Source organism: Oncorhynchus kisutch, linkage group LG23 (genome assembly GCF_002021735.2).
Source record: "Oncorhynchus kisutch isolate 150728-3 linkage group LG23, Okis_V2, whole genome shotgun sequence".
Classification (NCBI taxonomy): domain Eukaryota; kingdom Metazoa; phylum Chordata; class Actinopteri; order Salmoniformes; family Salmonidae; genus Oncorhynchus; species Oncorhynchus kisutch.
In genome coordinates this window covers 40,901,460-40,918,542 of record NC_034196.2, presented here as the reverse complement: position 1 = coordinate 40,918,542, position 17,083 = coordinate 40,901,460, and the positions used below count along the sequence as shown (strand labels likewise).

General features: G+C 40.2%; 1 protein-coding gene across 3 annotated transcripts in view; it reads right to left on the bottom strand.

Moving 5' to 3' along the window:
- Nucleotides 1-16,461, bottom strand: part of syk (spleen tyrosine kinase) — a 36,381-nt gene extending 19,920 nt beyond the window's left edge. The window contains exons 1-5 of one of the 3 annotated variants that reach the window (XM_031802546.1): nucleotides 16,399-16,461; nucleotides 13,592-13,739; nucleotides 4,884-5,356; nucleotides 3,295-3,455; nucleotides 1,361-1,499 (exon numbers count right to left, since the gene is read on the bottom strand). In XM_031802546.1, the coding sequence (XP_031658406.1) occupies nucleotides 1,361-1,499; nucleotides 3,295-3,455; nucleotides 4,884-5,285 (702 nt within the window). In that variant the 5' untranslated portion in view covers nucleotides 5,286-5,356; nucleotides 13,592-13,739; nucleotides 16,399-16,461. Of the gene's footprint in view, nucleotides 1-1,360; nucleotides 1,500-3,294; nucleotides 3,456-4,883; nucleotides 5,357-13,591; nucleotides 13,869-14,211; nucleotides 14,428-16,398 lie in introns of those variants that run through there. The other 2 variants (XM_031802547.1, XM_031802548.1) reach the window with 2 other exon arrangements.
- Nucleotides 16,462-17,083: the final 622 nt, after the last annotated feature.

Sequence of the window (17,083 nt, the reverse complement as noted above, 5' to 3'; positions counted from 1 at the left end):
GTGTCATCAAAAACAGGTGAAGCTTGTGCCTATGTGTTAACCTGCTGTCTTTTCTCCTAAGTGTTTAATTAAGCAACAAGGCCTGAGGGGGTGTGGTATATGGTCAATATACCACGGCTAAGGGCTGTTTTTAGTCACGACACAAACCCCCGAAGGTGCCTTATTGCTATTATAAACTGGTTACCAACATAATTAGAGAGGTAAAAATAACCGTTTTTTTTCATACCCGTGGTATACGGTCTCATATACCATGGCTGTCAGCCAATCAGCATTCAGGGCTCGAACCACACAATTTTTAATAGGTACTTTGGGCCAAATAGGAATATGTAAATGCTGTTTATTGATAGATCATTCATTGTCTGGTTTTGCTTAGTTCAACATAGTACAGTAGGGTCAGAAATGATTGTCTACCTTGATAAAGATAAGCAAAAATGACTGCATAAAATCATTTAAATACTGAGCTATATTGTATGCTCCAATTATTTTATTTATTATTTTATTCTAATACAATTGCTTAGAGAAAGAGATTTTATTATTCACCCCCTGTTTAAAATACTTTACCTTGCGAAGATAACGGCACATCAAAATATTCACCCCCATATTTTGCAGTAGGTATGGGGCTCTTTTTTGCTCATGCAGTGGTGTGTGTGGCCCAAAGAGCTCCATTTTCATGTCATCCAATCAATGTAAACGCCTGGAGTTTGCTAAACGGCATTGGCACTTGGATTAGAACCAGATTAGAACCAGAATCAGATGACGTGAAAATGGTGGCCATGCACACCAGTGATGGTGCACACCATGCACACCAGTGATGGTGCACACCATACACACCAGTGATGGGTTTGGCGTTGATATGTGACTGCATGAGCAGAAAAGAACCCCATACCTACTGTAAAATATGGTGGTGGATCTTTGATCTATTGAGGCCCTTTGCTTACACTTGTCCTGGGGTTCTTGTTTAGGTCAATGGCATCATGAACTTTAGCCAGTACCAGGAGATTTTGGCCAGATACCACACCTCCTCAGGACTTAATGGCTTACATATAATATATGCACAAACTGTTTCGACTGGGAAGCATGCGATACGCTTTACGCAGTTCTACCTCCAACAAAACAACGCTGTGCTCGCTGTCAATCTGATTGAATCTAGCCCTACAAGGCATAAATCCATCTATCAGGTCTGTATTATAGGGAGGTTTCCTGGAGACAGATCAAGCCTAATCCTGGACTAAGCATTTTCAATAGAGAGTAAAACTTTTGAATCCAGGACTAGGCCTAATCTGTGTCCGGGAAACTGGCCCTATAAATTGAAGTTTGTTTAAAGTGGGACCTTAAATAATTCTACAGTCTGCGATATTACCTGCCACAGTGTGTCAAACTTCTTCCCATCAGGAATGGAGAGCTTGCCAGCCTTGTCCTTATCGATGCGATAATGCATGACTTGTGACCCATGTAGGAGACACAGGGCGTAGGAACCATTCAGGTCCCGCTGTCTGATCCTGGAGGGAGACATATGGAAGAGACACAGATGAACATAAGAAGGTGGAAACAAACTTCCCCATCAGGGCAGCTACGACTGTGATATGTTGCTTTCACACCTAGCTATCTTCTAAGATGAAAGCACTAATTGGATAAGAACGTCTGCTAAATGACTAAAATGTCAAAATGAACACAGGAAACTGAGCTACGGCACTGAATATAGTTCCTGTGTGGCTCAGCTGGTAGAATTGGTAGAGCATGGTTGTGGGCTTGATTCCCACGGAGGACCAGTATGAAAAAAGTCTAAAAATGTATGCACTCACTAATGTAAGTCTCTCTGGATAAGAGCATCTGCTAAATGACTAACATGTGTACTTGAACGAGTGCTAGAGTTACAATAAACTAACTTACATCAAGGTGAGTACAGTGCTTTGATGGGCTAATATTCTTCAGTAGATATGCCTTCGGTAGTAGCTCATGGTGCATGAGTACTGTAAACTCCGAAACAATCATTCCTATTGGTACGTGACTGTGTAGTCGATGATTTGATGAAAAGTGACCCCACAACACAGGAAACTGAGCTACAGTACTGAATGATGAGTCCTGCGTAGCTCAGTTGGTAGACCACATTGCTTGCAATACCAGAGTTGTGGGTTTGATTCCCACAGAGGGGCAGTATGAAAGTATATGCTTTCACTACTGTAAGTTGCTCTGGATAAGAATGTCTGATAAATGACTATGAAATACATTACTACACTAGATGGCAACATTGATGAATTGACATTCACAAATAAAAGCTTTTGTTTCATGGAACTCCTTTTTGAAATATAATTGCAGAATTCCTTATGATTGCTATGCATTTGAGAATCCTAACAGTAAATGGTTTACAAAAATACATATTTAAATATGAAAATGCATATTTAAATATGAAAATGCACATTTAAGTACAAAAAAAATGTATATTTAAATATGAAAATGCAAATTTAATTAAAAATAAATCCAAATTTGTTGAAACACACTGAAGTAATGGAAATTGTGGAGGGAAAGGCTATTGTTGTAGACACCAAGGTTGAGGTCATTCAAATGTTATGAATTCAATTCAGGATATGAATAAAAAATGTATAAATGAATTCCAAATAATGACATAGGACACGAGTTTTAAGGAAAATACTGCAAAGAGCCCCTTCTAGAATGTTCTCATGAGATAAAGTAGAGCAGTCAAACCCCTCCCCCTCCTCTCACCCCCCCCCCCCCCCCCCTGCTCTTTGGTCACTCCAGGAAGTCCTCTGCAAACTGTCACAACGGAAACCGCAGCCTGCTTCTCTCTCTACAGCCTAGGCCACTGCTGGCGCCTCGCAGCACAAACTTATCTTACTATAAATAGTGTAGACTACAGACCTCTACAGTCTTCTATCTTCTTTTCAGCGTAGCAAATCTACACCACTTTGCTTTTAACTTTTAAAAAAATATATTTTTTACAAGCTCTAAGAGCTGACATGAACATGTCAGAATTGGCTTGGAAAAAGTACCTACAAAGGTTTTTATCACATAGAATTTTCTGCTATGTCATATCCTCACATGATTTTAGTTAGGATCTCAAATAGAATGACAAAGTTTAAGTTAAGAGTAGATCATAGCAACTAACAGGACTTCACACAACCATGACACATAGTTTTTTAAGTAACCTTGTTGACTGGTGTTACCTTATGGCAGGTTCATACATTTTTACACCTTACAGTTTTACCCGAGGCCATTCAAAAGCAAACCATAAGATGTTACAATAGACAGCCATAGTAATTTTAAGTGGTCCCTTACAGAAATTTGCCATTGGTGCGAGAGCCCATCTGGAGCCGTGATTCAGAGTCCTCACGTGTGATGGTGTGATGGAACCAGGGCATCTTCTCATGGGCGGTGGTGGCGACCAGCTTCTCCAGCTGAGGTCTCTGGCTAATGATGGCCTGCTCCAGGGCCGCACCCTGAGGACATAACACAATGACATCTGACCCGTCCCCGACCACTTTATGAACTTTATCAGTTCATATTTATGCTAATGGTAAGATTAGACAGTTCTAAAATTGGGCAATGATAAGTTATTTGTATTGCTATCAATTGGTTATGGCCATTGAATACCAGGTAATCTTACAGTTTGTGCTTTTAAAGTAATAAGATACTATAACTTTAACAGTCTCCCTCTCATCTTCAAGGAAAACATGAAAAGCCTTCTGACTTATTGGACTGTTGAGAAGCAAAATAGATTCCTATCTCTGACAATGTTTTCAATGGTCCAGCTGAGGTCTCTGGCTAATGATGGCCTGCTCCAGGGCCGCACCCTGAGGACATAATACAATGACATCTGTCCCCGACCACTTTATGGCTGCTTCAAGCAATAGGGAAGGTATACCATGATGGTAGAAATAGCCGACCCTAGCCTGCAGTTTTACAACTAATTTCCTGCTATTCTGTACATTTTGGCTTAGGGTGGAGAGAATTTCTTTGCAGTTTTAAAGCAAGTTTGCTGCAATTCTACACATTTTGCCATTGGGCAGAGAGAAGATTGTTAAATTTTCTAACTAATTTCATGCAATTCTACTCATTTTGCCATGCGTTAGTGAGAAAAATATGCAATTTTACAACTAATTTCCTGCTATACTACACATTTTGGCATAGGGTGGAGAGATTTTTGGTAACTTACCAAAATAAAAGTTTTTTTGCTGACATGGGCTTACTGAGAAAGAATATAAAAACTGCTGATGCACAACTACATTCAGAAATGGCACTTTATGTACTCTACTATTGTTACTCCAATTAAAATGAATCCTAATAAAATCAAATCAACAGTAAATTGAGACCCAGTCTAAGTCTTCAGTCTGATAACTTTAGGCCTACTCTACAGTAGTAACACATTTGAGACAGCATTGGGTCATTTCCCTTTCAATCAATCAATATTTCATTTACCTTTATTTTGGTCACTAAAGTTGGTATAGAGTAACAAAATGGCATTAAGGTTCACTTCAGGTAAAGTCAGGTGTAAAATAAATACATGAATGAAGGAATAAATTAATAAACCAACCAACCAACTAACCAATGAATAAATGAATGAAGGAATGAATCAATGAACCAATGAATAAATGAATGAACCAACCAACCAACTAACCGATGAATAAATGAATAAATTAATGAAGGAATGAATCAATGAACCAATGAAGGAATGAATCAATGAACCAATGAATAAATGAATGAACCAACCAACCAACGAACCAGTGAATAAATGAATAAATGAATGAAGGAATGAATGAATCAATGAACCAATGAAGGAATGAATCAATGAACCAATTAATAAATGAATGAACCAAACAACCAAACAACTAACCAGTGAATCAGTCAACCCAAATATTTCTACTAACCTGCAGGTTCCAAGTCTTTTTCACGTACTCTCTGATCAGCTTCTCCTTGAGGTCCTCAAAAGGCCCCACCTTGGGCTGCATGCCCTTGGGCCTGTTGTAGGGCATCTTCAGCAGACACACCAGCCCTTCGCCTTTCTGGGAGTGATAGTCAATCACATCCACGGGGGTTCGGTGGCTCTTCCCCCCAACGATGGCGTACGTCTCGTTGAGCTCCCTCTCTATGGTATAGTGGTAACACTCCCGTCTGTAGGCCACTGACAGGGCATAGCCCCCTAAGTAGCTCCGGCTCTGCCGTAGCAGGTACATTCCGTCGCCCATGCCCCCCTGTCGCAGGTAGTCCTCCGCGTCCTCCCGGGTGATGTTGCCGTAAAAGAAGGGCAAGGCATTTACATTGTCGGCCATTTTGTCTCCTGGTTCTTGGCTGCACTGGAAATACCCGAAATAAGCTTTGCTATGACTCTCTCAATGGAGACCTAAGAGAGGGAACGGATTCAAAAGATCACGATACAGTGAAATGTGCAGGACACCTGTTGGTATCCGACATGTGAGAATGTAGTACCTAACCATCGTTTGACTGCACACACATCTAACCCCACTCAAAGCTTCCGTAAAACCTATTTTACTAATACTTGCATTTACTGATGATGACAGATATTGTGCACTAGTTAGTTAGTAGTTATCTAACAAATTGTACCTACACAGTTATTACACTGTACCTGACAGGTGCCAGCCATGTAACTACTGTTCAATGGGGGGCGGCAATATGGGACAGTGAATTCCACAGACAGAACTTCCATCAACATATTGACTATGGCTAATTCGAACATGTTGAATAAAAGGTTAATATATTTCAAACCCTACATTAATATTGCTACTGTGCTATATGACTGATACAAGATGTTCCAAAAGACAGGACAGCCTCATCACACAGTAACTCTACAGTAAAGGCATATGTGGCAGACGTAGTGTGAAACACGCCCGCAACACTTCACTGCATCTCTGAGCAGAATTCAGTGAGCCGTGTTCACACACAGCATGACAACCAGATAGCACAACCCTAGAGTCTCTACTGCAGCATGTTCATTTGACATTTCTAGTTATTTGGCAGACGCTCTTGTCCAGAGCGACTTACAATTAGTACATTCATCTTAAGATGAGGTGAGACACCAACATATCACAATCATATCAAGTACATTTTCCTCTCAAAGTATTTATCAGCAAAGTCAAAACTAGTGTGAAAAGACACGTTTCTTAAATAAGTGCGTTTTTAAGATACTCTTCAAAGAGGTAGGTGCTTCAGACATTTTCAGAAGATGAGCAGAGGGACTCCGTTGTCCTGACTTTAGGGAGAATCTTGTTCCACAATTGGGGTTCCATGACAGAGAAGACCAGAGGTGGAAGAACGGAGTTCTTGGGTAGGGATGTAGGGTTTGAGTATAACCTGAAGTTAAGGAGAGGGGGGGGGGGGGGGGGCAGTTCCCCTTACTGCTCCGTAGGTAAGCACTAAAGGTCTTGTAGATTTATTCATTTTTTCTTTATTTAACTAGACAAGTCAGTTAAGAACCAATTATTAGTTTCAATGATGGCCTAGGAACTGCCTGTTCAGGGGCAGAACAACAGATTTGTACCTTTCAGCTCGGGGGTTTGAACTTGCAACCTTCTGGTTACTAGTCCAACACTCTAACCACTAGGCTACCCTGCCACCCCTGGGCTAGCTACTGTCATATGGTCTAGCTACAGTCATATGGGGTTGGCTAGCTACTGTCATATGGGCTAGCTACTGTCATATGGTGTTGGCTAGCCGTCCCAGATGATGTGCTCTTCGACTGGAGGTTAGTGGAGGAGCGGCGTGACAAGGGAGAACTAAGGTAGGTTGAACACCGGGAGGGCTGTGGCATTCTGAAGAAGTTTCAGGGGTTTGATGGTACATGCAGGTAAGCCCAGCCAACAGAGAGTTGCAGTAGTCTAGATGGAAGATGACAAGTGCCTGGATTAGGACCGGCGCCGCTTCCTGTGTGAGGAAAGGTCATACTCTATGGATGTAGTAGAGCATGAACCTTCGGAAGCGCATCACTGCTTTGATGTTTGCAGGGAATGACAGGGTGTTGTCAAGGGTCACACCTATTTTTAGAGGTTGGAATTTAGCACCTATAGCTCATTAACACGTAGGGCGCAACGATTGGTGTCACCTCGTTAAGTCAGTATGTTACACCTATGCTGATTGCCATCTCGTTAGAGGGAAGGTGTTTCACCTATGCTGGTTGCCATCTCGTTAGTGGGAAGGTGTTTCACCTATGCTGGATGCCATCTCGTTAGAGGGAAGGTGTTTCACTTATGCTGGTTGCCATCTCGTTAGAGGGAAGGTGTTTAACCTGTGCTGGTTGCCATCTCGTTAGAGAGAAGGTGTGTAACCTGTGCTGGTTGCCATCTCGTTAGTGGGAAAGTGTTTAACCTGTGCTGGTTGCCATCTCGTTAAAGGGAAGGTGTTTCACCTATGCTGGTTGCCATCTCGTTAGTGGGAAGGTGTTTCACCTATGCTGGTTGCCATCTCGCTAGTGGGAAGGTGTTTCACCTATGCTGGTTGCCATCTCGTTAGTGGGAAGGTGTTTCACCTATGCTGGTTGCCATCTCATTAGTGGGAAGGTGTTTCACCTATGCTGGTTGCCATCTCGTTAGTGGGAAGGTGTTTCACCTATGCTGGTTGCCATCTCGTTAGTGGGAAGGTGTTTCACCTATGCTGGTTGCCATCTCGTTAGTGGGAAGGTGTTTCACCTATGGATGCAAAGACTGATAGTCCATGAGATGAACATGATCAGTTCATATTTATGATAATGGTAAGATTAGACAGTTCTAAAATTATTTGTATTGCTATCAATTGGTTATGGCCATTGAATACCAGGTAATCTTACAGTTTGTTCGTTTAAAGTAATAAGATACTATAACTTTAACAGTCTGCCTCTCATCTTCAAGGAAAACATGAAAAGCCTTCTGATTTATTGGACTGTTCGGAAGCAAAATAGATTCCTATCTCTGACGTTTTCAATGGTAACTTAGCAATTGGTGAAGGAATTATTTGGAGGAAAGTGTATGAGGTAGTAACCCTGGCCTGAGGACAGACAGGTAGTAACCCTGGCCTGAGGACAGACAGGTAGTTACCCTGGCCTGAGGACAGACAGGTAGTTACCCTGGCCTGAGGACAGACAGGTAGTAGCCCTGGCCTGAGGACAGACAGGTAGTAACCCTGGCCTGAGGACAGACAGGTAGTAACCCTGGCCTGAGGACAGACAGGTAGTTACCCTGGCCTGAGGACAGACAGGTAGTTACCCTGGCCTGAGGACAGACAGGTAGTAGCCCTGGCCTGAGGACAGACATGTAGTTACCCTGGCCTGAGGACAGACAGGTAGTTACCCTGGCCTGAGGACAGACAGGTAGTTACCCTGGCCTGAGGACAGACAGGTAGTAGCCCTGGCCTGAGGACAGACAGGTAGTTACCCTGGCCTGAGGAAAGACAGGTAGTTACCCTGGCCTGAGGACAGACAGGTAGTTACCCTGGCCTGAGGACAGACAGGTAGTTACCCTGGCCTGAGGACAGACAGGTAGTAGCCCTGGCCTGAGGACAGACATGTAGTTACCCTGGCCTGAGGACAGACAGGTAGTTACCCTGGCCTGAGGACAGACAGGTAGTTACCCTGGCCTGAGGACAGACAGGTAGTAGCCCTGGCCTGAGGACAGACAGGTAGTTACCCTGGCCTGAGGACAGACAGGTAGTTACCCTGGCCTGAGGACAGACAGGTAGTTACCCTGGCCATGAGGACAGACAGGTAGTAGCCCTGGCCTGAGGACACAGGTATTAGCCCTGGCTTGAGGACAGACAGGTAGTTACCCTGGCCTGAGGACAGACAGGTAGTAGCCCTGGCCTGAGGACACAGGTATTAGCCCTGGCCTGAGGACAGACAGGTAGTTACCCTGGCCTGAGGACAGACAGGTAGTTACCCTGGCCTGAGGACAGACAGGTAGTTACCCTGGCCTGAGGACAGACAGGTAGTTACCCTGGCCATGAGGACAGACAGGTAGTAGCCCTGGCCTGAGGACACAGGTATTAGCCCTGGCTTGAGGACAGACAGGTAGTTACCCTGGCCTGAGGACAGACAGGTAGTAGCCCTGGCCTGAGGACAGACAGGTGGTTACCCTGACCGACAAAGATAAGACTGCCAGATAATGACTCTGATGTCAGCCATGTCCAGTGTGATTCTTCACTGAAGTTATCCAATATAATTCATCAAATACTTTATAGAGGGTACAACCCCAAAGGTTCATGAGAAATATCTCTTTAACCTTCGATACCAATACATTTTCTCTTAGACAATTGGTTGAGGAGGAATTTTTTTAACGTTAATAGCCCTTTAATAAAGTTCAAGGTGCAAAAAAATCAGTTTGGGTTCATAAAGTTGTTTGGTTTTCTGAATGCATCTTCTCAGTCGCCTTCAAGTCATTATAGCCGCATTAAGAAAAGCAGGTTTTGGACAGGTAGTAGCCCTGGCCTGAGGACAGACAGGTATTACTTATATTCATTATATTTCCTACTGACTGTGAAGTGTACTTTCAATACTACTGTACTGTGGGTGTTTCATTGGAACTTAAGAAGAGAGTCCTATTTACAGTAAGTAGGTGGTAAGTCATGACACTCATCCATCCAATAAACTATTTCTTTCCTCTCACAAGTTCCTTTTTATTGTGGTCACTCACTGCAGACACAATAACACATTTGCTTCATGTACAGTGCCTTCAGAAAGTATACACAACCCTTGACTTTTTCCACATTTGTTGTTTTACAGCCTGAACTTAAAATTGAATAAAACTGGCCTACACTTAATACCCCATAATGTCAAAGTGGAATTATGTTATTTGAAATGCTTACAAATGAATAAAAAATGAAAACTTGAAATGTCTTTAGTCAATAAGTATTCAACTCCTAAGCCTAAATAAGTTCAGGAATAAAGAAGTGCTTAACAAATCACATAACAAGTTGTATGGACTCACTCTGTGTGCAATAATAATGTAAAACATTCTTTTTTTTATGACTACCTCATCTCTGTACCCCACACATACAATTCATTATCTGTAAGGTTCCTCAGTCGAGCAGCAAATTTCAAACACAGATTCAATCAAAGACCAGGGAGGTTTTCCAATGTCTTGCAAAGAAGGGCACCTATTGGTAGATGGGTAAAATAAAAAGCAGACATTACATTTCCCTTTGAGCATGGTGAAGCTATGAATTACACTTGGATAGTGTATCAATCCAACCAGTCACTACAAAGATACAGATGTCCTTCCTAACTCAGTTGCTGGAGAGGAAGGAAACCATTCAGGGATTTCACCATGAGACCAATGGTGACTTTTAAAACAGTTACAGAGTTTAATGGCTGTAATAGGAGAGAACGGAGGATGGATCAACAACATTGTAGTTACTCCACAATACTAACCTAATTGTGAAAATAAGGAAGCCTGTATAGATTTTAAAACATATTTCAAAACATGCATCCTGTTTGCAATAAGGCATCTAAAGTAATACTGCAAAACATGTGGCAAAGCAATTCACTTTTAGTCCTGAATACAAAGTGTTATGTTTGGGGCAAATACAATACAAATACAAATACAACAGTACCACTCTTCGTATTTTCAAGCATAGTGGTGGCTATATCATGTTATGGGTATGCTTGTCATCGGCAAGGACTGGGGAGTTTTTCAGGATACAAAATAAATGGAATGGCGCTAAGCACAGGCAAAATTCTAGAGGAAAACCGGGTTCAGTCTGCTTTCCACCAGGCACTGGGAGATGAAGGCCAAATCTACACTGGAGTTGCTTGCCAAGAAGACCGAGAATGTTCCTGAGTGGTTTTGACTTAAATCTACTTGAACAAATGTGGCAAGACCTGAAAATGGTTGTCTAGCTATGATCAACAACCAATTTGACAGAGCTTGAATAATTTTAAAAATAATAATGGGCAAATGTTGCACACTCCAAGTGTGGAAAGCTCTTAGAGACTTAAAAAGATGCACAGCTGTAATCACTGCCAAAGGTCCTTCCACAAAGTATTGACTCAGAGGTGTGAATACTTATGCAAATGAGATATGTCTGTAAATCATTTTCAATACATTTGCAAAAATGTCTAAAACATTTTTTCACTTTGTTATCATGGGGTATTGTGTGTAGATGGGTGAGGGGAAAAAATATCTTTAATCCATTTTGAATTCAGGCTGTAACAAAACAAAATGTGGAACACGAGTTCTAATTGTTAATGCATACATTTTAGACTAAACATTGCTGGGTTTCTACAAACATTCTACAATGAACTGAAGACAATGGAAGATAGACATCCTGTTGTAGCCTCAAACTAGCAACCCATCAAAGACAGATAGACGGACGCAGAGGTGTGAACTAGCCTTTTACTGAAAAAAAATGAAAACTTCAGATGCTAAAAAAGAAGAATGAGGAGGATGAATATATAAGAGCTCTGTGTTCATATAGGACAAGGAGTCAGTACCACAAAAGATTCAAATAGAAAGCACTGCAACTGTTTGGTACAAAAAGGTCATTGCTATGGTAACCATGCCCCCCAAAGCAGCACAAGAAGACAAAAAGAATGAGTTGCACATTTTTTTAATGTACATTTTACAGTTTAATTGTTAAAGCTATTTTCCTTGTATTTACTTAGAAATGGTAAAAGACCATTACACAATAATCTCATCATAAGAAAGTTCTCTTTCTTGTTTCCAATGAGTACCATTTTTTAAGAAGTTAAGAAATGTCTTGTATTCTGTGAATTAAGAACCAGAACGTACCAACTTTTATAATGTGAAACTGGAACTACCTGTTTTGTATTCTAAATACAGACTGTTAAAATAACACTCTTCCTGCAACAAGTTATGTTTTATTAAACTCAAAAATATTTATTCTTTCTACATGTCTTTAAAAAACGTAGTTGTACCACATGAAATTACATGGGTATTGATTGTCAATGGAAGCCTAAGAAGTCAATCAATTCAATTCCTGTCTAGCTTTTATCTATAAACCTTTTACATTTAATTTATCTCTCTTTGGTTGTTCCTTTTATGTATTAATAGGTAACTGAAATGAAGAAATGTTTTAGAGGTTCCAGCACAGCTTACAGTATATTTCAAATGAATTCAATTCAAATACTCCATTCATCCCACAAGGGACAATTTTGAAAGCAGGAGTGCTTTATTTATCTGTGAATTGGTGGACTCAAAATTTGTTTTAGCATCAACTAAATTTGAGTGGATTTCAGGGTATCTTGTACTGCGTAATACCTCCATCTATTACTACTGTATTTATTTGATTTATTTTTATCTTTATTTAACTAGGCAAGTCAGTTAAGAACAAATTCTTATTTACAATGACAAACTACCAAAAGCTAAAAGGCCTCCTGTGGGGGACGGGGGCCTGGGATAAAAAAAATAATACAAAAATACAATATAAATATAGAACAATTATCACTAGAAATGAATTATAAACCAATATGAAATAGAAGAGGATGATTTGTTTTTTCATTGTAGTTTATAACCTGAATTCAACAACAAGTCGATCAGATCTCACACCAAAAAATGTTATGAAAAGGAATCCAAACGTGGAAATGAAGAGATGAAAGATTAGACGGTGGCATCACTTCAAAACGAAAATGGTTTTGAGGCTGATTAGTCTTTGAAAGTTCAATCGTCTGCCAATGTACATCAAAAAGTAGAAATTATTTTGAAAAATATATCTTTCTAATGCAACAATTGTCTTTTATGAGTAAAACATAAAAACAAAACCCAGGAACCAACAAGATGCATCTACAAGCTGCGGTGTATCAAGAAATATATGGAAATATCAATTCAATTCTTAAAAGTCTAAGCGGCTGGGGGGGGGGGGGGTGATTTGGGTGTATTGTAGTGAATTGTTAGATACTACTGCACTGTTGGAACTAGGAACACAAACATTTCACTACACCAGCAATAACATCTGCTTAAATATGTGTATGTGACCAATACAATTCAATGCCAAAGTCCTCTCGGGTGATACCTACTAAGTGAGATCTGCCACAAAGATCATTCTCAATTCAGAGATGAATCTTAGGTCAGCACAAACAAATCATCACACCACACATACAAATTATGTGCTGGAAAAAGTGATAAAAATGATATATATATGTATATGATTTTCACCAGCGTACAAATCATATGATTTTTATCCATTGTTGTTGTTGTTATCATTCTTTAAAAAAAAGACTGACATTTAATTTACTCAAGAAATGTTAACACAAGACTTTTTCACTGTGACCGAGCTCATCGAAATGTTTGGCTTGAAATGTGTTCAAGTTCTCCCTCAAAATGTGTTGAAAGGAACGCAGCAACAAAGCAAGACAACACTGACAAAAAAAACACACATATTTACTTAAAAGTTTAACAAAAAGTGAAGGAGTTGAATAAATCTTTGGTAAGACTGCTACTGTGCTGTACATCGTCAGACTACTCCAAGGCCCAGTCTGCTGATCCATCCAGTCTCTGCACCCTGTTGCCTGACCCTAAACAATTGACCTTCCTAACAACAACAACAACAACAGTACTACCATCTCTGACCTCAAGCACAATATGAATCGAAACTTATCCAAACCATTATGTAAGGTATTAGGTGAAGGGGACTTTACCTTGGAAGAAACGACTACTCCTCTGTTCCACTGCTTCTATCTGTGACCCTGCGCTGAGGCGACCATGTTCAACTGCTAAGCGGGCTGAGCAGGATGTGAGCAGGTCACTTCAAATGTTGCAACACCAGGAACAGTTTCGTCTGAGGGCCTACACATTTCAAAACACCACAATACAAAAGATATCAACTACAACAACACAATAATAAGTCAGTTTACTGCTTTAATACATATGTATGATATCCTCTCACACTGCAGGGAAGCACATAATATGCAGTATATTGTGAATTGGGAGTGTTTTTTTAGGCTTCCTCATTTTTTTAAAGTCGCTAGCTGCTACTTCCTGTCTTAATGACTTTACTTCCCTTTTTTAATCTGAAACACTGACCAGAGTGAATTTGCTTATTAATGTAGTGACTTAACGTGAACAATAATGAGAGCAGTTGAAAAGTAAAGTGGGAAGAATTGATGCTGAAGCCAAGTGAAATTAAATGCATTTGCTCTCAATTTAGATAAAAGCTTTTTACAATATGTTGCTTCATTTTCTTTTCAATTTGTAAATCTGTTTTTTTTCTCTCAAATGAATCAGATTCAAGACAGTCTTGATATTGGTCATACCCTACCTATGCATTAATGTACAGCACTTTATACTCCATACTTATGTAGTTCTAGACTTATTCACAGTCACAGACAGTCGAATGCTGAAGGTACTTGATTGTTGTTAACAAAAAAAACGAATTCATAACAAAATGTATTTGAAAGGAATTGAATGTAAAAACGTAATCTTCGATAGTCGGACAGCTGCAAAAGTTATAGGAGACGTCTTTAATACTTCCACCAAAAATACCCTGTTACTGTTGTTGTCACAAAATAACTTCAACTGTGTGTGTGTGTGTGTGTGTGTGTGTGTAACCAGTCATGTATCCCAATCAGGCCACATTGACTGCACAACTCAGGAAGTCACAGCTGGGGTGCTATTCATACACAGTTAGCTTGGAACATGTAATGTCCACTGAACACCCTCAAAATATGTTAATGCCAAAGTTCAGCAGATACATTTGTAAAAAACGGTCAACAATTACAAACATCCTCACTTGCTTATCAAACATATGGGGAATATACACATTGAGTATGTACTGTAACTCATTGACAAGTAAAGCATTACCCACTCATTACCCACTCATTACCCACTCATTACCCACTCATTGCCCACTCATTACCCACTCATTACGCACCCATTACCCACTCATTACCCACTCATTACGCACTCATTACCCACTCATTACCCACTCATTACCCACTCATTACCCACTCATTACCCACTCATTACCCACTCATTACCCACTCATTACCCACTCATTACGCACTCGAAGCACTGACTCTTTGTCATTCATAACAGTTTGCACGAGCATATGACAGCAACAGCACGGTAACACAGATATAGCCTATTATGGAATCTACTGCATGTTAACAGAGATACTATGGAATCTACTGCACGTTAGCAGAGATACTATGGAATCTACTGCACGGTAACAGAGATACTATGGAATCTACTGCACATTAACACACAGATACTATGGAATCTACTGCACGTTAACAGAGATACTATGGAATCTACTGCACGTTAACACACAGATACTATGGAATCTACTGCACGTTAACACACAGATACTATGGAATCTACTGCACGTTAACACAGATACTATGGAATCTACTGCACATTAACACACAGATACTATGGAATCTACTGCACGTTAACAGAGATACTATGGAATCTACTGCACATTAACACAGAGATACTATGGAATCTATTGCACATTAACACAGAGATACTATGGAATCTATTGCCCATTAACACAGAGATACTATGGAATCTACTGCACATTAACCCGGAGTACTATGGAATCTATTGCCCATTAACACAGAGATGCTATGGAATGTACTGCACATTAACACAGAGATACTATGGCATCTACTGCACATTAACACAGAGATACTATGGAATCTATTGCACATTAACACAGAGATACTATGGAATCTACTGCACATTAACACAGAGATACTATGGAATCTACTGCACATTAACACAGAGATACTATGGAATCTACTGCACGTTAACACAGAGATACTATGGAATCTACTGCACATTAACCCGGAGTACTACGGAATCTACTGCACATTAACACAGAGATACTATGGAATATATTGCACATTAACCCGGAGTACTATGGAATCTACTGCACATTAACACAGAGATACTATGGAATCTACTGCACGTTAACACAGAGATACTATGGAATCTACTGCACATTAACACACAGATACTATGGAATCTACTGCACGTTAACAGAGATACTATGGAATCTATTACACGTTAACACAGAGACACATACTATGGAATCTACTGCACGTTAACACAGATATACTCTGGAATCTACTGCACGTTAACACAGAGATACTAATGAATCTACTGCACGTTAACACAGTATACTATAGAATCTACTGCACATTAACACAGAGATACTATGGAATCTACTGCACATTAACACAGAGATACTATGGAATCTACTGCACGTTAACACAGTATACTATAGAATCTACTGCACGTGAACACAGAGATACTATGGAATCTATTGCATGTTAACGCAGAGATACTTTGGACTCTACTGCACGTTAACACAGAAATACTATGGAATCTACTGCACGGTAACACAGAGATACTATGGAATCTACAGCACATTAACACAGAGATACTATGGAATCTACTGCACGTTAACACAGATATAGGAGGAGAAAGTTAAATAAAATACCTTGTTACTGTTGTTGTCACAACATTTCTGAAAGTGATGTGTGCTTGCATGGGCTTGTGCGTATGTCTGTTTGTGTGTGTGTGTGCGTGTGCGTGCGTGTGTGTAAAACCAGTCATGTATGCCAATCAGAGATATTATGGAATCTTATGAGGGGAAGAAAATGAATAGGTGCATGAAAATATCTGCTCACTAAGTCATTTTGATTTCTAACAGGAACAGGTTTCGACAATGGGCCCAAAGGTCTCTGGTCAAAAGTAGTGTACAATATAGGGAATAGGGTGCCATTTTAGACCCAACCAATATGTAGTGTTGAAATATTTGTTGCACAGTGATCACAAGTGAAAACTGATTAAAAACTAATGACATTTTAAGTGAGGTATTGGTTTGAAGCTGAGAAAGAAAAGAAATTCACGAGCACCACCATGCCTACTCCACAGTAGCTATATTGGTCTATTGTACTTCAAACAATGTGTTGCTTAGGATTCAAACCTTCTCACACAGCCTCATTCATCCTCTTAGAGGTTGTTCTCCCACAATAATGTGATTTATACCACATACATGTTCAAGTATTAGATTCTTCACACACCACACTAATCCCATTCCACTTCCCTTTAAAGCTTTTACGTTATTATATGAAAACAAGCGTTGCTTTTATACTTACAAGACCATCATGCGAGATTGAGCT